Here is a 21,335-nt window from a genome sequence, read left to right as displayed (position 1 = left end):
TTTCTATAGGGTTTAGCAAAGCTCAGAGCTACTTAACCCCAACTGCACATTAATAGCCATGAGGAGTGTTTAAAAACCACTGATGGATGTGCGCTGCCTCCAGGATTCTGAATTTTTGTATCCGAGTATGACCCAGGCACTGGTGGTTTTCAAAACACCACTGGAAATCATGTGCATCCAGAACCACTGGCCAGACAAACAGCATCTCATGCAGATCCTTTAATGTCTCCAATTCCAGACCTAGATCTTCTGATTTCTGGGCTGGACCCAGTTGCTCTTTCCCATGCCCTCCCTGCTGCAGAGGGACCAATGCCTCCCTTTGGGTTCTACGCACCAGCCTGATTCAAGCACTTTGGCAGAAGTGTGCAGCCTTGATCCTTATTCCAAGCCTACTCCATGGAAGTGTTCAAGGGGTGGAGTCACAAGCCTTGGGAACCAGTAGACCCATTGTACAAACAATAGTGTCACCCAAGGAAAGCATCGCTTTCTCCATTTCTTCTGAAACCCTGATGCCGACTTGTACCGTATTATAATTTGCTTATAGGCAGGGACCTATGTTAGACTGGGCTTTTTTGAAAGGCAGCTTCCATAGCTAGTGGCTCTTTTCGTCTATCATTTACTTAATGATACACTTTAAAAGGACAAAAACTTTAAATAATGGTAAGATTTGGTTCTGTTTGTGTCCTCTAATAAGATGCCCCATGGAAATTCCAATGACAGGAAGGACAAATGCAGTCACTTTATTCCCACTGAAGTCATTCTTCAGTGCCCTTCCTATAATAACTCCTACCTGAAGCCACCTGGCTGCATGAAGCCAGCATTTCCAAGTGAATGAATTTGCTTTCACCTTCCACATCAGGCCCCAGACCCTTGGAAGGTGATTGTGAACTGATTAGAACTGTGAATCCCAGTTATTCAGCCTGCAGACCTTCAGCTCCTGGGGAAACACATTCTCTTCCACCCTTGCCATTTCTGAGGTCTGTAAATTGTGCTTTTCGCACAGTCCTTCCCTGAAAGAGTCTGTCACCATAGTACCTGGTGGGGTCTTTTCTCCTTGCAGTGATATTAATTATCACTCAAGCAGTTTTGACAACACAGTCAGATCGCAGTGATTACAGCTGAGCTGGGGCTAAACGTAATCACCATTTTGCAGAGCTGGTTTCTTCTCCTCAGTGAGCATACATCCGAGATTTTGAAGCTTTATGCCCTCACTGTGAGGGAGAGGTACAGTTTCCTCAGAGCTCTTATTGCTACAGATGGAAAACTGCAGAAAGCCAGAGGAAAACCTCGTTATTATCTGATCCCTAAAAATCACCAGTGTTGGGTGTAGGCTGTTAACTACATTGACTTCTTCAGCCACAATCCATCAGTACAGACCCTCTAACTCAGGAGATACCAAAACAAGCTTTCATGAAAAGGCCCTTTTCTCCCAGGACCTCTGCTTTCAGGCAAATAAAGATGATGTTTCTCTCTGTTCTTTTGTTGACTCCCAGGATGGTGGTTGTTATGGTGATCTGTTCTGCAAAGCTCTGAAAACGTATAACATGCTTTGTTTTGGAATTTACCGGCTGAGAGATGCTCACCTTAGCACCCCTAGCCAATGCACAAAAAGGTGAGTGTGTTTCCACTCTGCTCTCTCATTCCAGAGCTGAGACACAAATGCCCTCTCCTGTCCCCCACTGTGAAGGCAAAGGTCTAAATACAGGCTCTCAGTGTGCAAATTACCCTGCCGTGATTACAGCCAACACTGAGTTTGCAGGATTTTTCCCTTTGGGAAGCTTTTTTTCTTTAATTACTCATAGCAGATGTAACGGCATCATGGGAAGAAGCCAAGTTTTATAGAATAATTTTATCATCTAATTACAAAAGTCTGAATAGAAGCATCTCCTTCAAACTCTAGCTACTGGGATAATTCTGTTGGTACTTAATATAGAGATATTGCATATTGCTAGTGTTTAAGATAAATAGTTCCTTTGCCATGTCTTAGACACCTATATTTTTATTTAATACAGTTTTTAATTGACTCACTTTTTTACTTTTATATATTTATTTTAAGAAAATTATATATTATCGTCTTAAGCAGAAGAAAAAAATAAGTTTTTGTGTGCTAGTTATATTTTTCTAATATGCATTAAAATAAATTCATAGCAGCCCCGAATTGAAACTACCTGCTAGAATTACCAAAATCAGTGCCTTTGCATAATATGCCCTGGGAAACAATGCTATAGAAGTGAGTTTTCTCAGCCCTGCTCACATATTAGAATGACCAGGGGTGCTTTTTAAAAAATACTCTGATTACTCTGACTTAACTGTTCTGGAATGAAAATATATATAATTTTTTAATGCCCAGAGATTACAGTGTATACCTAGAGTTGAGAGTAACTACTGTAGACCAGTGTGTTCTCAAAGTTTAGTAAGTTTGAGAATCACCTGCAGAGCCTATTAACATGCAAATTGCTGGGCTCCACATCCAAAGTGGTTGATTCAGTAGGTCTGGGGTGGGGTTGGTTAGGAATTTGCATTTTTAAGAAGTTCCCAGGTGATGCTGATATGTCTGACCCGAGGACTGCACTTTGAGATCCACCACTGTACATGAAACATAGTGATTTTTTAGTCATGTCTGATATTAACCAGAGAAAGCCTGATCATATTGAGAACAGTTAAAGTAGGACTGACAAATAGGCAGGGGTGTGCTTGATAGTCTTTCATTTCGTAAAAATCCCACCAAATTTTAAAACGTAAAGAATGAGGAAGGACTAACAGGATGCTAAGTCATGGTAAACAAAGATCCTGTGACATGTGTCTGGGCTTGTCAGAACATTCTAGAATGAAAGTCACAGTGCAGTTCATGAAACCTCCTTCATGCAGTTGGGCTACTCAGGCTCAGCAGTGAACTTGACATTGTATTGAAAGGGCACACAGACCATAGGAAGCACAGCTTGGTTCTCCCATTATTGGCACTAATTAAGCATCCCTGCCAGGGCTCATGGTTGGCCTCTTCTGTTGTCTTAAACAGAGGAAGATTTAGTTCAGATTGGAAGATAATTTTTAAGGCCTTGGATCAGCTAGAAGTCCATCATCCAGATCCTCTGGCAGACCTGAGGAACCAGGCAGTTCCTTCTGGTTCAGACAGGAGTGAATTCTCTACCCAGTTATCCCCAGGCTGTGACCTCTTTGCTTTCCCGTCCAGGTATGTCATCACCAACCCCCCATACGAGTTTGAACTTGTGCCGACGGACCTGATCTTCTGCTTAATGCAGTTTGACCACAACGCCGGCCAGTCCCGAGCCAGCCTCTCCCATTCCTCCCACTCATCGCAGTCCTCCAGCAAGAAGAGTTCCTCCGTTCACTCCATCCCATCCACAGCAAACCGACAGAACCGGCCCAAGTCCCGGGAGTCCCGAGACAAACAGAAGTACGTGCAGGAAGAGCGGCTTTGATATGTGTATCCACTGCCACCGTGTGTGAAACTGTATCTGCCACTCATTTCCCCAGTGGGTGTTCCCAACAGTAACTTTCCCCATTTTCCCCTGTAGTCCCCCCTTTTTTTTACACATATTTGCATATGTATGATAGTGTGCATGTGGTTGTCATTTTTATTTCACCACCATAAAACCCTTGAGCACAACAGCAAATAAGCAGAAGGACCAAAAGTTATTTATGATTCTAGGGGAGAAATAACCCGAAGGCATGCTCCCGACATAAATAGCTCACTGCAGGAACGAGTTCACAGATTAGAAGAGAGCACGTGCGATCAACGTCAGTTATGCAAAGCAAGTTTAGTTCATGTAGAAGAAAAGTTTATTCTGATTTATCAGGATTATCAGGGTGCTTTGGGTTTTGATTTTGTTGTTGTCCTTTCTTTCTTTTTTATACATACACAGTAATATATATACACACGTTTATCTGAAATAAGCAACCAAAAAGCAATGAAACCATATCAATTGTTTCCGCTCTCTGGGCCGAAGTATCGAGAAGCATTTGAGAGGCTTTCGCCATTTGTGTAGATGATTAGTAAGTATCTGCTTGTTATAAGAGAACATTAGAGATTTTTTAGTTACTCACCAAGGCCTTTTGTCCCAGAGCTAGCTTCCTTTAGGAGTTCCTATGAACATTTCTACTCTTACTATAGAGTGAGAGTAGATCCATTCGTGGATGTATCAAATTCTAGTCATTTAATTTAAGTGAAAAGAGCTTTGATTGCATATTGTTATTTTGTCTCCTTATGCTGCCATATGAATAGCTGTTTTTTTCTTTCACTTTTGACATTTGGGATGAAAAGCCATATGTATCATAAATATCAGATGTGAGTCATTAAAAACTGCCTTCCTGGGACTTTTACATCCTTTAAAAGGTGAATCACTTACCTTATGTACAGAATAAATAATGCTCAGGAAAGAGCAAGTATTTTTCCACGAATTCTCAGGGGACCTTTTTACTCCCCTTTGTTTGATTAGCTCGGTCCCCAGCACCAGGCAGGAGCCAGGGTGAGGGCCATGGTCCGGGAGGGGAAGATCAACCCAGCAGCAGATCATGTTTTTCTAGGAGCCGACATGCTAAATAAATCAGAATGTAGGAGGATCAAGCCACAGTTCACGCAACAAACACAAAAGCCAGCTACCACCTTAACTGCTGGCACAGCTGCATGGAGTAGGCTGTCCCAAAGCAGAAAGCTGGTGGGAGACATTGCTCCTCGGCAAGTTCTTTAACACAGCCAATTCACTTAGGCAGGTGAATGACAAATGGAGAACTGCTCCTTGTCATTATGAGATGGGGAGAAGAAGATGAGTACAACAGTGAGCCAAACACATTTTGGTTTAATTATTTTTTCTTTTGTTTTCTTTCTTTAACAGTAAGCATGAGTGGAAAGGTAGAAAAATAACCTTTTTTCCATATACAGTTGTCAGATGTTTTATGCACACAAATCATGCTTTATGCAGTGCAGTAGTTCTTAAAAATCAACCAACTCCACCGTAACCAAATTCTGGGATGAATGGACTAGCCCTGGCCTGGTATACACATATGTGAAATGTTTACTTTAAAAAATTCCACCAAACAGAATAGGGGTCGATGGGAGGAGAAAACTGTCACAGCTGTACCTCTCTAAAAAGGTGTTTTTATGGTGAATGTTTTGGGTTTAGATTTTGGATCCCTTGTCCCCCCAAGCATGATAGTTTTGGAGATTTGCTTGCTGTGTGGATTGACAAGCACTTTTACTGACAAAATGGTGAGACTCAGTCAAAACCTCCGCCCCCACACCAAAGACAGGGCAGTGCAGTATTCAAACCAGTAATGGGGTGGGGAATAATTGTATACGTGTATATCAAAATGCCCTATGAGAGCAAGATTCTTTTCAAATTATTTCTGTCCCTATATATTGATTTATATATTATGTATCTTTTTATATATAATAACTACATATATATATATACACACACACACATATCCCCTAGTTTTGGACCATGAAGAGCTCTTCATGCATTCTTTGCAAAGGAGTTCTATATGTTATGCTTTCATAAATTTATGCCCTCAGAACATTTATAACTATAAGAATGTGCCAGTTAAAGTGCTCAACAGGAAATATGACAGTTTAAAAGCATTGTAAAACTCACATAGCTTACTTCTCTCTCTAAAGTGCAACAAGGATGAATAGAATGGGCCAAGGTATGACAATTAATGGTTCTGCATGACCTAGCCACTGCTGGGGGTTTTCTTCTATAACGTTGTCCTTGTGAAAACTTTTGTGAAATTAAAAAAAAAAAAAGGAGTTAAAATTTTATTCTGTTATTGGTTTGTTTATTTTTATTTATATTATTCTGTTTGTGGTTTTATTTATTTTGTTTTGCTTTCTTCCTCCCCATTTCCCCTCCTTTTCCCTTCCTTCTCCTCTTCCTCCTTCCTCCACTTTCTAAATTGCTCAGCGCAATGAGGCTGTGCTGCTGCTACTGCTAGATCCCTTAGAGTTTGTTTTGGTGTTCCTGGGTATGGGGTTGGGTAATTTGGGGGGAACTTCTCTCCATCTGGCTTGCCTTTAAATCTGCACGTGGCCTCCCTGCCCACCTTGGTACCTTGCTCCAAGTCCAAAAGCATTTTCCCATCAAGAAACCCAGCTTCCTCCACTTCCCCCCATTACCACCACCCCAACCCAGTCCCCCATCAGTCTGTCCACATCTCTGTGTTTATCTTGGCAAGACCTACTAAATCAAGTGATGATGCCAGGTGATAATTTTTCCTGGAAAACATTTGGAGCTATTCCATTTGGCAAACCTGCTTCTCAGTTAATATTTTATCCTCCTTTTGGTTTAAACCAGGAGGGTTATTAACGGCAAAAGCACTGGTCTCCTTTATGTTTGAACAGTGTGACCTCGAATTAAAGCTGTTTAGCTGTATCTATCAACTCAATAGCCCACACCCAGTTATCGGGGCACTGACGATTCAGTCTCTTTATTACCCAGGTCTCTCCTGCCACCTGTCTTTCAGACATTTGTTAAATCCCAACCAGAGATTGGGCAGATAGAGAGAAGTAAATCCGAAATGCATTTTATATACAATCTGTTAGCAACTCTGATGAGATTATTTGTGATGGGAATGGAGTGGGAACAGACTGTGACATGAGGTGAAATTTTGGGATTTTCCCCGGACTTTGGCCACACAACTAAGAGGTGACTGTACTTGGGTAATGATATATTCAATGATGAAAAAAGTGTCATTATTACTCCTATTTTATTAGCCAAAACTACTATATTATACTTTCCTCAATAGAACAAAGAGTCTCCTCCATTGTTTTCCATGTGACCCCAAACTTCCCATTCCTCTTTCAGGTTCTCTTTGGAAGAAAGTATATAAGGCTCTTATATTAGGTCTCTCCTCTTCCCCCTCCCCACCAAAAAAAGGAAACAAGTAGATAAGGATAGAAAGTGAAAGAGTTATTTGAAGAGAAAGTACGTGCATTTAGAAAGAACAACTGCCAGAATCTCAATTATCTGCACCATTCTAGAAGAGAAGCAATTTGTCAACCATTCAGTCCAATTTGCTTTAGGCTTTGAGGGGTTGAGCCTTAAGTAAGTGGGTAGACCAGAAGGCGCAGTGAAGACTTCTCAGCCCCAACGCTCAGATGATCATGAAATCAACATCCCTAATGACTGCTACCCAGTGTCCTTCTAGAAACCAGTTCAAATGGAGGAAGAAAAAGCTGGACCCTTATACATATAGTTAAATTTACCACAAGTGAGAGAAGTTTTAAATTCTGTGATAAATATTAAAGGTTATGACCCAGAACCTTACTCACAATAGGTAATCAATGACTGTTGTGAAATAAGTTGACCTTCAACACTTTTATACCTTTCATCATCTTATAAATTATCTTTACCTCCTCAGCTTATCGTTTAAAAAAATACACCGGACGCCTTTAGGTGCTTCAGAAAGCTGCTGTGCTGTCGGCACTTTCTCCAGCTAAGTACACAGCTTCTGAAAAAGGAGGACAGCCTTGTAAGTTCAGTGAGTAGAGAGACTGACTGTGCTTCCTGCCAGCATTGTCAAGATCCCAGATGACCAGAAAAACCTTTTGACTGGCTCTTCCTCAACATGGGAAAAGCCTAAAGGTGTCTGCGTCCCAATAGAGACAATTAAATCAACCTGCCAGGTTCCTATAGCAACAGGCTGCTGAAGGAGAAAGAGGATAGCGCAGAAACTTCAGGGCTTGTGAAAGTCAAGACAGGGTAAAAATCAATGTCTCAATCACTTCTTTCAGCCCATCCTTCCTTTGTCATAACATGATAAAGAAGTAGCTGTGAGCACCTGTCACCATATTGGTTGACTATCTCCCACCAGGAGGTTGCACATTCATTGCATAGGGAGGTGAGAGGGATTATCCCCTGCCACCTGAAAGTGAGGAGTGAAAAGTCTGCCCTTGAGGTGTCAGCTGGACCAAGGGCCACAAAAGAGGCCAGGAGGGTACAGTTAGCTCTGCTCAGTGAATGGCAGCATTTGACTTTCAGTCATGGTGGACATGTTGCAAAGAAGTGAGACAGATTCATAAACAGAAACTACTCTGGTTCTGATACTATGATTTTCATTTCTATGAAATAGCCATACTTTGCCCATGGAGAGGAAAGGTGGCAGTGTAGATGGGTCAGATCCACTGGGGACATTGAGTTCTGCCCAGCAGAGGATGAATACCAGACTGCCTCTCAGAAATGTGAGATGCAAAACCACGCAGCATTACTCTTGAAGGCATGAGCTCCTTGTTGGCTCTTACTGTTCTCAACTATTGTCTCTATCCAAATGGAACTTTTTCCTTTCTAGTCCTTTCTCTCTAAACCTCAGCTTGTGTTGGGTGAGAACGGGGCCAATTATTCTAAATGCCTTTGCTGTATCATCATCTCCCCTTTAATGCACTCTTCTCTGGGGAGTAGTTATGTGAAAAAACTAAATCCCTCAGCACTTACAACCCACGGAACCAACAAGGAGGCTCAGTTTTCACAGGGCAGTCTGTTTCTCTGCTGCTGAGTAACCAGGCAGTTATATGAGCCCAGGTCTGGGGCCCTTCCCCACCATAGCCCACTCCTTTGGAGGAAGTCGTGACTCTTATTCTGGACCCTTTCAGTTCAGTGACGAAAGTAGAAATGGAAGATACAGATGGTTTGAAGATGGGGTAGAACACCTGTCAAGTGAAAGCCAACATTTCAAAGACACAGGTACCACAGGAGGGTAGCAGCCCTGAACTCCCCAGACAGAGCATTGGGCCATCCCTTCCTCTCTTCACCTTCCAAATGAAGACTACCCAACCAAAGCCTCCTGTCATCTCTACTGCCACAATCCCCATTCTTCAGACTAGCACCCCAATTTATACACCTCAGTTCCCCACCTCCAGCCATTTTCAATCACACCAAAAGGTACTACCCATCCTTATGTAGTCCTTTAGTACTGAGAGTACTCATATTAATGCTAACCTTATACTAAAAGCTAACACCTTAGTGCTTACCACGGGCAAGACACTCTTCTAAGCTCTCTACGTATCTTAACTCATCCAGTCCTCACGACAACCTCAGATGGAGATGCCGGTAGTATCTCCGTTTGAAAGATGCGGGATCTGAGGAACAGATTTGTTCAAAGTCACCCAGCCAAGAAGTGGCAGAGTGGAATTTAAAACTAAAGTCTATGAACTTTGCCACTCTGCTCTATTGCCTGCTAATACTACTAATAATACTGATAGTCTTAACAGCTCACATGTATGTACTATGTATCTGGACCTGTGGTAAGTGCTTCATGGGCACTAGCCCTTTTTATCGAAACATCAACATTGAGAAGGTTGCCTTCTGCATGCTCAGAAATTTGTGAGAGAGCCAGATCCATTGGACCTTAACCAAGTGCCTTACGCCACCTCCTTGGCCTATGCCTCATTGTTTATTCATGGTGGACAGCTCACAGGATGGCTGGTCTTGACAAGTGACATCTCCCAATAGCAGTGTTTTTTTTTTTTTTTTTTTTTTTACCAGCGTCTCTCTGTAGTTATATTCTACTAGTCCGCTTGCCACAGGCTGTGAAATCCTCTCCTTCCCTCCCTCCAGGGAGGTCACACATTGTACTCACAGTGATGACATCATGTGTTGCATCCTCAAGAAGCTTATTAACAAATGGAGCTATTTTTCTCTCACAGTGAGGAGACTGTCACAACCAGATCCATTGCCCTTCTCATTTTAGGGATAAAAATAAAGCTCCCGGAAATCTTTCCAGCATGTAGAATGAGGCAGGGAAAGGAGATAAACTCAGGGACTGGATTTATCCTGGACCACTTCAGCACTCATTTGAATTCCTTCTCTGAGTACTCTTCCTGCTGGCTCCTTTTGGAGTCACTCATTGGTGCAGTTTCTTCTTTGGAAGGCAAGAATCGATGGACCAAAATGTCCTTGTCGTATCGAAGCACTCTTCATTGCAGTGGAGTGGCTGGCGATCGATGAAGTGTGCGTCCCTCTGAAGCCCTTTGGGAGAATTTCTTCATAAAAACACCTTCGCCCCAAGACATTTTAGTACAATCTCAGAACATTAATATATTTCTATTTCCTCGCCATTTATCTAAACTAACCAAGTCTCCAACAACACATATATTTATAGCTTACAAGACGCTGAATTAAAAAGCCTATTTCTCAGGCACAATGAAAACCTCACCTCATCACCAGGGTGTGCTTTAACACAACTCCTTGTTGTGTTGAAGTTGACTAAGCAAAACACAGTGTTACTCTGGTTAGATTTTTTTTTATGGCAAGAAATTTAAAAAGAAAGAGAGAAAGAAGCTTAAATGGGGAAATAATGTTCTCTTTCTTACAGACAGCAGAAGGAAATTGATATTCTCTCTACTGTGAAAGGTCAAAATGCCGACTTTGAATTGAACTGTAAAGACTAAATTCTGAACAATTATTCTCTGCAGCAGTTATAAAATTTCAGCAAATTGCAGCTGTCTTAGGTCTTTCACCCCGAAGACCTACTTGTTTCCATCAGCAGAGTTCACTCTCCCTTCCAACCTGGCATGTCCAACCTAGTACGAAATCCCTTTGCAAAATCAGTCCACATAATGGCTGGCCGAAACCAAGGGCGGCTCAGACAAACAGCACAGATCTGGGCTCTTCTGAAAATCATCTTTACGTATAAACTGTTGGAAAAAGTCATGGTTTGAAATTGTTTCAGCAGCCTGGCAATGCTTTTAAAACATGATAACCACTACACTTTACTTCTCTCTGAAGGGTTAGTTTAATAGTAGATCACAAAAAATTGGTTTCCACAAATGCATAATGGTTCATCTATGTCACACTTGAACTAAATGGTTTTTTAAATGGAGCTGAAATTATTTTGATGTGTACACAGTCCTGGATTTCTATACAATCTTTTTTAACCAGCCCATCAGGAACCTTGCCTCTAAAGCCTCATTAATAATTCAGATGTGCTGATGACTTTAAAAGATCTATGGAATTGAAGCTTAGGGGAAAAAAAAAACTCTGCTTGACAAAAAGATAAATGAATGTAGAAAGAAGCTGTAGGAGTCTGGCAAGCTGTAGATCATCTCAGAACAGATTGTAACTTTATCATTCTGTCAGGGGGAATAATTTAAAGCACTTAATCAGTTAGCTTCACTGTGAGGATGTAGCATTATGAATTCCTATCGTCCAATCTGTTCAAATCAAAGTGAACTTAATTATAATAGGTGAGAGAGCCAGCACAGGAGAAAGGGCAGTGGAGAATGATCCAAGAGGCAGTAAGTTTCCTGGGGGTAAACTGAGCTGCTGAATAAAAGGTAGTGAGTGGGCTTTCATCAGGGCACACCCTACTCCAGTGACAGTGTTTACATTGAGGGCTCAGGGCATTTGACACAGCAAGAGAAAGTATGGACCAAGGAGAATAGAAGCAGAGTGATCGTGAGCTCATCATCGATGCTGAATTTATGAATCATTAGTCAAACAGGGAGAAACACATACACACACACATGTGATCCTCTGTCAAGCCAGGTGAGCAATTTTTGTTAACGTTATCAATCCAGGACCCCTAACAAGGCAGTTTGAATTGTTCTCATAGGCTGAAAAGGAGACCAGAGAGGCCATTGTCTATAGCAGTGGGTGTGCTTGAAAGCTTTTTCCCTCTTTCTTTCCTTTTACTAAGCAACTAAAATGAGGCATGTAATTCCCAAGTTAGAACGTCCTATTCTCCCAGTCTCTTCATATCTACACACCTGGGTGATTTTGTAGAAATTTTTGATCCTGGAAGGCAGTGGGGATGAGGACCAAGTCTTGTGAAAGAGCACTGAACAGCTACAAGGATGTTAGGCTGTTTCCATTCTCATCCCAGCCCCGGATGCCCTGACTCAGCATTCTCTCTCAGCCCTCTCTGTATTTAGGGTGGAAATGAAATGCCAAGACTGTGTGGAGTTCTTCTGTCGACAGCTTGGGTTATTATAGTTGTTTAAGATATTGCCACTATGAATTCTTTTTATAACTTTACACCAACACAGAGTTTTCTTTTTGAAATAAAAGCCATCTCAAAATCCTTCTAAAACATTGGGTGCTATTCTGATTTTCGCTGTCATTTGCCAGAAAAATCTGTGGCCTTACTTTAAGATCCCCAAAACTGGCTGCAAAAGAAGCAGAAGAGAGGTCTAATTGAGTATACCTTTAAGTATGCTTGTTACAAGCAAAGCCAAGTAAAGGCTGGGAGGAGGAGATCCTGCATAAGATTCTAGGCCACTCACTCTGCGGCAGGGACAATGGAATAAGATCTAGAAACTTATTCCACTCAAATTGGTGGATGCACAATTCTTTCCTCAGCCACAATGTCCATATCCATTATTTGATGTCCTCAGCATCTCCTCCTCACCAAAGTTTTTCAGGCCACTAGAGGAACCCCAGGGAACATTGCCAGAGTTTATCTTCCAACCCTCTTTATTCTCTGAAGTCCACCCACGGTGCCTCCAAGTCCCAGTGTTCCATTGGTTCATCACTTGCTACAGGCAGCAGAGGTATGTTTCAGGTTCTGGGGTTCTCCCTACACTGCACTGTCTCTGAGCAATTACTCACCGTAAGCTTCTATCAATTACCTTTTTGCAGTTTTCAATGAGCTTTCCAACATCTTTACCCTAGGACTAATTAAGCTTCTCATTTCTCCTTTTTGTTCTTTATCCATTTTGTCCTTTAGCAGAAAAGAAATGGTTTACAGATGAACCGGATAATGCCTATCCCAGAAACATTCAAATCAAGCCCATGGCTAACCAGATCAATCAATATAAATCCACAAGCAGCTTGATTCCACCAATCAGAGAAGTTGAAGATGAATGTTGACTCCCAGGAGACCAGAACTATTTTTTTAAAGCCTGACAAACTTCATAAATGGTGATGTGACTTTTCTTCCTCTTACATGCTGAATCACTGGTGGAAACGTTAGGATAAGCAGGAATAGCAAGAACAATAAAGTAGAGAGATCTTTCTCTTTGTCTGCCTTGAATATTGCTTCCATGTATTTTGGAAAAGAAAATGATTTCATTTATAAATGAACATACTAAAATAGTCATGTATAGCCTCTAGCATTTTAAATTATTTTTATTTATTAGAAAGAAAATATATTTTTTCTTTTTTTTTTTCATTGTCAAATATCTTCCCTTCATCTAACAATGCAAAATCAAAATGACTTACTCTGTGGCCAGGCTCTTTAATGCAATTTCTCTTATTTATCTCTTTTTCTTCAAGGAGAATGATGGTTACCACCAGAATTAATTGCAATTAAGGGAAATGGGTTTTTAAAACAATTTAAAAGTGGTCCAGTGATGTAAACATATATTTTAGTAAATTCAAAAACGAAGACAAAAGGGAGCAGGTGAATTTCCTGGATGGGTGTATATTTTGGCTGCATTGACACCAGCTCTTAATAAATGGACACATTTATTTTCACAGTTGAAAGTCATATTTTTGTAGTTTTAGTTTTCCTTCTGTATTTCTCATCCCTCTGTTCATGTGTTTAAAGGGAAGACCTTCTTGCAGCTTTTCTGTAATTGCCAGATTAGACTTACCCGGCCAGCTATGGATACCTGGAGGGTTGTGAGCATGCCTAAGACGCGGGTGTTGAGGATCAGACACATACAAGATACTGCTCTATTTGTTGTTCTAATGATGGGGACTCCTACATGTTATTATGCTTTTTGTTTTGTGTCTCCAAATCACTCAAGCAAGTAATCTCAACTTTGCAAGAGTCTGGCGGACTTTCTCCCCACTCCCTAGGTCTCAGAGCTTTTAGCCTGAAAATTTGTAAACACCAATGAGTAGTTTTACTTAACAATAGGATATGATAATACATTCATTCTTTTCACTGAGGTTTTGTGTAAAAGCCAGAAAATTTTCAAAGAGACGACTTTTGCCCAGATTTTAATTTTGCAGACTTCCCTTTAGTTGCTGGGATAAAACATACAAACTTGGTACAACTACATAAAAAACAATAACAACAAAAGGAAAGCAATGAATGCACTTAGTATAGACTATTAGAAAAGGCCTTTGAAAATTACCAGTAATGAAATTAAATCTATCAGCCACTTTAAACTGTGATCAAAAGATTTTTCTAGCCATCAGTCACAAATTATGATGTCTCCTAGCTCTGTGGTCACTTGCATGCTCCATGTACAGTTGTCCAGGCAACTGTTATGTTCCAAACAATTTAGCAAGTCTTTCAACTTCAAAATTATCAATCTTTGATGCAATCATCAGGGTCTCTGGAGAAGCATGGCTGTGACAGTGATTTTTATTTTCTTAAAAATGTAAATTGTGAACACTTGGAGAAACAAAACCAACCAAAATATCCCCTAAAGTCCCATGATATCTAGTCCATTAATTCTTTATGCCATGACCCTGTGGTACCTAGTATGTTAGTGCAAATCAGATCAGAGCCAAGCAATGAAATCACCATGAAAACATATGTCCACTAAGTACTCCAATTGTCAACGTAGGCAAAATGAGCTTCCACCTCTGTCCACTCCCTGCAGAACCAGTGTAGTTGTGCTCCCACCTTATAAGCGCCATCCTAAAGTGACTTGTCAGACTGTGGCTACCGTGTCGTCACATTTTGTAGCATTAGTTCTATAAAAGTATTGTGAATATAATGTATGTCTAATTGGATGGTTTAAAAACTACTTATAACCAATCACTAGTCTATTCAGAAGACGAAAATGACTTCAGCAGTCTATATTCAGGCTTATAAACATTTTCTGGTTTCCAACAGAAGTAAAACAGGTTTCTGGGGCAAATCTCTTGCTAGGATTTTACAACTTTCCTGAAAGCTAGGCCTTCTTCTATATGACAATTTTGCATTTGGGTCACCTTAGTACATTCACATCAGCCCACGCTCTTCTTTCCTTCATGAACCCCCTTCATGAATCCTAATAACCTGATAACCTTTTCTGAATTTGTTGTAACTATGTGGTCCCCTCTGGCAGGCACCGTGGCCACCTAAACGATCTTCCGTTAGAGGAAGATCTTCCATTAAGCCAGTGTCCCATGCCTGATGCCCCCTCCTCCCCATCTCTCCATACCAAGGCAGTCTGGAAGCAGAAGTGAAAACTCCATGTCCATAATGGCTAGAGATCCGAATCTAAACTTCTTTACTTTTTTTTTAACCAAAATGGCTAAGATGATTTCCTATAGCAAAAGACTTCACCCCAAAAACCAATTGGCAGGAATCCACTTTCTTCTAAGGTAGAGAAGCAAGCTCATGCTATTTTGCCTTTGTAATAATGAATTGTTCTGGGCCAGAAAATAAAATCAGGCATTTTTTTTTAAAGGAGCATGCAAAATGACTGGTTGGTAACTCCTTTGGCAAAAACTGGTGCCTGGTAGGTTGAAAGTGAAATCAAAACAGAAACTAGACTGTAAGACCACTCAAGGGCTCAAAAGCATGCCAGAGTTTCCCTGATTTGTCTCTATTTGTTGAACTCTCTGGCTTTGAAGGAGTCCTCATCCCATCTCCCTGTGAAAAGAGCCGTCTTTCTGGCTAAAGTGAGCATAGACCAATGATGGTCATCATTGGTACAGTCTGTGTTATAAGGTTCTGATCTCCTATTCCAGTTTAGGGTTCCAGAAAAGCCATTTTTCCCTCACTAATGATTCTTGCATCCTTTGAGAATCAAAGACTCACAAACAGGCTATTTAAAATGCAGAAAGCACCTACTTACAAAGACATCATCACCATCATCATCTTTCTCATTAAGAAAACTTTAACTTTTGTCTGAGCAATTTTACATTTTAAAATGTCACTTTGAACCAAGATAGGACACCTTAGATAAAAATGATTGTGACTAAAGCAAGTTGATGACACCTAGAAGCTCTATCCTTCCAAAGGTTGGAGCATCTTATGATGCACTTTATAAAAATTTAATTGAAGAATTTAAATAAACAGGGAATTAGAACTGTTTGGTTAGGGTTGGGAAGGAGGAAAGTGAGAAAACATAAGAAAATTGGGGATATTTTCATGTCGAAAGGCAAGAGAGTCCAAATTTCCTACTTAAGTTTTCACGTGAGGGTTCAACAGCTACATCTGCAAATAACTAGCTATGCACTTCGAAAGTGTTCTTTAGACTCTCCAAGTCTCAGTGAGCTCATTTGTAAATGAAAGTGGTTCATCTAGATGAGTCTAAGGTCCCTTTCAGATCTGAGAGGACCTGACCTAAGTTAGGAGTGGGAGAATGCGAACAAGCCAAGCCCTTGGAGACAGTCTTGTCCTGTCCTAGAATAACGATCCTTCTTACTGCATCACCCAAGCAATACTCCAGAGGGTAATGTATATTTTCTGCTCTGGACATATAGGAGTTAGCTTCATTCCTCTGCTTTACACTTTGGAGTCTCTTTAGAGTCAAAATACAAATTTAAAAATTCTAATCCACCTGAATCGTGTTGATCAGAGTTTCCTGCATGTTCCTAAGGTTTTCTTCTCCATCTCATCCCTGTCTGCCTTTGTTCTTGGTTTAAGGCACAGTTTAAGTCTGTCCCTGCATCTCTAACCCATAGCTACAATTTCCAAAATGTAGTTAGAGCCTCATGACCCCTAGATTCCTGCAATTTTCCTCATTTTTATTTCTGCATGTGGATCTGGGCTTTGGGAGTAACCAATCTTACTTCATTTCCTATCCTCTGTTTGATTTTTTTTTTCTCGTTAGTATACTATCTCCTTGCCACATACATTCATAAGGCTAATTTTGATCAATCATTTTTTATTGTCAAAGAGAATCTCAGTAAAGGAAAAAAGGGAGGAAAGGACAAAAGGAGGAAGAGAGAGAAAAAAAGAATATCACATCAATTGACTGCGACATGAACTGCCTTGCTCATAGGAAACAAAGCAAATCCATTCAATGTGGATAGAAGTTCCAGAGCAGAATCCGTCCACTTTCCATTCTGTCCCTAGCGTCTATTTTCTATTCTGTTCCTCTTTGCTGCTTTGGAATGGTGGTGAGATCACCAATCACTGTGGCCCTTGAAAGGGCCTTTGCTATTTAGGGCTTGACTCATCCTCTGTAAAAAGCAGAAGGAACTGAGAATTCACTTACCACTTCCCTGATAAATTACATTTCTGCCCCTCCTCTACTCACCCAATGTCCCCAAAGGGCATTATTTTTCTATCCAGTAGAGATGATTTGACATTTAAATCCCATGATCTTTTGAGGAGGTGATGTGGCCCTTTGGGTTTATTTATGAGAGAGTAGTCATTAGAAACCGTTTCCAACCAGTTTGTACTAGTGGTGCCTTATTGGCGAAATCTGTTTAAGTGAAATCTGTTCTGGTTGGTTGTTGCTCACATAATGCCAGTTGTTAATATTTTCAAGATTTCCATAAAATAAGACAATTCAGAGAATACTTTTATCTTTAATTTTATTTCCCAAGGAATTACAGAACCTAATTTGCCATTCCTATGGTAAATTTGTTTGGAACAGGTACGAAGAGAAAGGAGCCCGTGTGTCCAAAGGCAGTAGCCCTTTAGCCAATGGTTGGAGGCACCATGATATCACAGCCCCACAGGATTAGACTAGGGGAGGAGTTGTGTGTTAGACTATCTGTACCAGACTTCCTTTTTGCCTCATTTTCTGGTGTGAAAACGGGCCTGACACTTCTGCATCTAACGACAGGCCAAACTCAGGACATATATCAAAAAGGTGGGAAGAAAGAACAAAAACAAAAGGATATAAAAAGTATTTTAAGACACCATCAACCAGGAGCATGTATGTGGTGTTCAGAGTTAGTGCTTTGTGTTGAAAGGAGAAAGAGATTACATTGAACTATAATCCACTGGGAAGAGTGCAGAGGAATATGATGCTTGATGGGCTTTGGAGGTATTTCAATAGGAAATAGATGGCTAGAGAAATGTGGAGTATAATGGATTTCCAGGGAGGGGGAGCTTAATGGGCCATGGCTGCCAAAATGGAGAATGCTGAACTTAACCACTACGCCACAGGACCAGCCCCTACAACCACATTTTTAGGGGCTCAAAAAACCAAAATAAGTAGACACTCTTGAGATAGGAGATTGAGGGTACTCCAGAAGCAGGAAAGTGGGAAACAAGAGAGGGGGACTTTAAGATAGAGAGGGTGGGTCGTCTATGAGGTTGGAGATAAAGGGCATTGGAGATAGTGACTCAGAAGTAAAAGAACTCACTTGACAAGGGCAGGGGCTGTGCTTATTTGTCTTTCTCTCCAGAGCTTGTCATGAGGTCTCGCTCAGGGTGGGCAGTCAGTAGGCCACTATGTGTTACTTTGGATGCCATGGGTAATGGAGTTTGGACAGGATTTCTAGGTCACTGGCATTCTTCCTGGAGACGGACTCAAAAGAGAGAGATCTTGAGGTGGCCTCTTATTCCACCTTCCTGTTCATGTTGCTCATTGTACCTCATCCTCCACCAAACAGCACACATATTGGCAGCTTTGACTTTATGGTTCCTAAAATAAATTTGATCATCACCTTGCGTTGGTGGCTTTTCTGGACAGGCAGCATGAGGAGAGAGGTTTTTTTGGCCTGGTGAAAACCAACCTTAATCTCTAGGTAGATTTTAAATTTAAAAAGATTTCCTTTGGTCTGTTTATCCCCTTGAGGACTTCTGTGTTTCTTCTCCTCCACCTTGCTATTCAGCAGAACAAGGATGAAAGTGACTTGAAAGCTCTCCAGTGTGCCTGCGTTAGGAAGCATTACTGGGCCCACTGTTCAGAATCTTAGACAGAAATGTACAAACGGCACTGACACATGCCTGCCAGAGCAAACCAGAGCTTTCCTCACAAGGGGATTCAGGGTCAGTGTGAGAAAGCAGTGAGCAGATGAGGGAGCCCCACTTCCACACTAAACCAAAGCCCCAACTGACCCAGAGTGGCCTGCTCCTCTTCCTTCCTTCCACTGAGGACAGCCTGAGACATGTTTGACCAGAACTGCAACATTTCAAACATAAACCAAGATCTGCTTAGAAACACTAATTAAAATGTTCCATTCCCAGGTGGCACAATCACATCCTGCCTAAAACTTCTGGCCCACATCCTCCCACCCAGATGCTGAAAAGAACCCTTCCCCCACTTAACACCAAAACCTGCACTCAACATTTCTTCAGGAGAGGAAGAAAAAAAGTACACTTACACAGATGTCAGCCTACATGGTCATTAAGGAAAAGAGCATGGCTTATTCATCTATCTTCCAAATCTTTGATTGCTGGCATTACGTTATGATTAATTACTATGACCTAACAGGAAGTGGAGGAAAGAAGGAATGCTGGTGCTCTGAAATGATCTACCCACCTCTGTCATCTGTAACAACCAGTGATAACTCTCTTGTCTTGTAAAAAGGGTTTGTACATAACTTGTACATGGTTTCATTTTGTATTTTTCTCAGAATAAAAATTTATGTATTTGTGTTCTAAAACAACGAGTGTTCTCTGTGTCTCTGTGGCGCCCACATGGCCATAGGGGGGTGGGTGGCAAAGTCCCTGAGTTCCTGTCAGGCTGCTTTAGCCAAGTTGTGGACTTCTAGAAGCCATGGGCTTGCCTTTCCAGCTTCAAGTGCAGACAGATCCCTAGACCTCCAAGGAGACCATCATTGGGTGCCAGCCCAAGATTGCAATGGACAGTGGCGGAGAGGGAGAGCTGCCGTCATTAGATGCAGCGCCTGTGAATCCACACAGGGCCACATCATGGCCAGAGGACTACATGCTCCTGCAGAAGGCCCCAGCATACAGACCTCTGAAGAAACAAGCAGTCCTCAGATTGGCCATGGAAAGTTAGAACGTTTCTTTCCTCAGCCACCTGCTCCTAAGCTAGTTACCCTTTCTTGACATCTGCACAGTGAAGCAATGTTCTTTTCTCCTGCGTTTAACTGATCAAAACTCAGGACAACTTTCTAAAGGTTTGACTCATCCTGCCCCACACTCACCCCTAATAAGGTGATAGGTGAAACTTTAACTCAAGGCAAAAAAAAAAAAAGGCCTCCAAAAAATTAGTGCTGTGATTTCAGAGCCATGGTTTAAATCTTCAGAACTCGTGCTTTGAACTCTTTTGGGAAGGCTGGACTCCCAAGGTTAAGGCTGGTCTAGCCTGGAGGAAGGGAGGGAGATAAACTGTGGAGAAAAGTATTCTAGAGATTGTCTCATTTGTTCATCAGCCAAATATTGACCAAATAGCTATTATGTTTGCATTCCTCTACTGGGAGCTAGGGATACAACAGGGTGTATCTTCATGATCTCAGCTTACAGCCTGGAGAGGGATGCAACCAACAAATAAACAGGTAATAGTCATGTGTTAAAAAATACTCTATAGGAATAAGTACAGTATGCCATTGGGAACACATGAGAGAGAACAATCTTAACAAAACACATTTGAAGAAAAATATACCAATTGCTTATACTTTCAAAAACAAATCCCTGTTCTTCCTAAACCAATACCAGCCCAAACCAGAACTCATACATAGGAGTCAGCAAAAAGCAGGTTTACCTATCACAATGTGCCAATTCCTGACAATCTTTGCACTCTAGTTTCTCAACTTGCCTTCTTAATGGTTGCTAACAACTCTGAGCATTGTTGGGGAATATAATTGCAGAGCATATGGTCCCCATTAGTTAGGCAAACTCCACTGCCAAACTCGGCTCTGAGAAAGAAGTCTGCATAACGAATGAAATATTAGGAAAAGATCGACAGTGACAGAGAAAGCAAATAAAAGAGATGAGACGGTGAGTTACAAAATAGCAGGCTCGGCATTCCCAACACAATGAATGTGGGACATATTTTTCTATTTGCTGAGGAAACAATATATGTGAATTTGTACTAAAATCTCCCTGTAGCAAAAATCAAAGTAGACCATTCACCAGAATCAATGTTAACTGCTTTGCGATGTCAGATAAGATAGATTCTGCCTGCAAGAAAAACTAGGGGCCACAGAATAGACAGTGTGCAAAGGAAATAAAGCATGAACAACATCAAAATGTAAATGCGGGCTTATTGCCATTTTAAATGGTAATGGACCAGGCCTTTGAGAGAAGAAACACAATCTCCTGCTTACTAACCTTTCATATTCAGACTCTGAAAATGTAGGCTAAAAACCAGAGATAAGACGTCCCCCAAGACCTGGAAAGGATGATTGGGCAAGGTGGGAGCCTAGGGTGTCTTCAGGCAGAAGGCAATTCCCCTGCTCAGTTCAGCCTATGAAAACTGCCAAGGAAGGAGGGCAGTGTCTAAGACCGGACACACCCTCACAGCTTGGCCTGCTGTTTCCAAAGAGCTAACGTGGAGGCCTTCACGTCCACTGCCCACTTCCTGCTCTTTTGTTTTCACTCTGTTGTAGTTATCTCATCCAAAT

General features: G+C 41.3%; 1 protein-coding gene across 25 annotated transcripts in view; it reads left to right on the top strand.

Annotated features, from left to right (window-relative positions):
• Positions 1–19,412, top strand: part of KCNMA1 (potassium calcium-activated channel subfamily M alpha 1) — a 719,065-nt gene extending 699,653 nt beyond the window's left edge. For 8 of the 25 annotated variants that reach the window (XM_008519119.2, XM_008519116.2, XM_008519113.2 and 5 more), the window contains 3 exons: positions 1,494–1,612; positions 3,191–3,415; positions 12,679–19,412. In XM_008519119.2, coding sequence (XP_008517341.1) covers positions 1,494–1,612; positions 3,191–3,415; positions 12,679–12,703 — 369 coding nt within the window. In that variant the 3' untranslated portion in view covers positions 12,704–19,412. Of the gene's footprint in view, positions 1–1,493; positions 1,613–3,190; positions 5,780–12,678 lie in introns of those variants that run through there. The other 17 variants (XM_008519118.2, XM_070612919.1, XM_070612861.1 and 14 more) reach the window with 3 other exon arrangements.
• Positions 19,413–21,335: the final 1,923 nt, after the last annotated feature.

This window comes from Equus przewalskii, chromosome 1 (assembly GCF_037783145.1).
Source record: "Equus przewalskii isolate Varuska chromosome 1, EquPr2, whole genome shotgun sequence".
Taxonomy (NCBI): domain Eukaryota; kingdom Metazoa; phylum Chordata; class Mammalia; order Perissodactyla; family Equidae; genus Equus; species Equus przewalskii.
The sequence above is the reverse complement of the archived record's forward strand: the minus strand, read 5'-3'. Positions and strand labels throughout refer to the sequence as shown.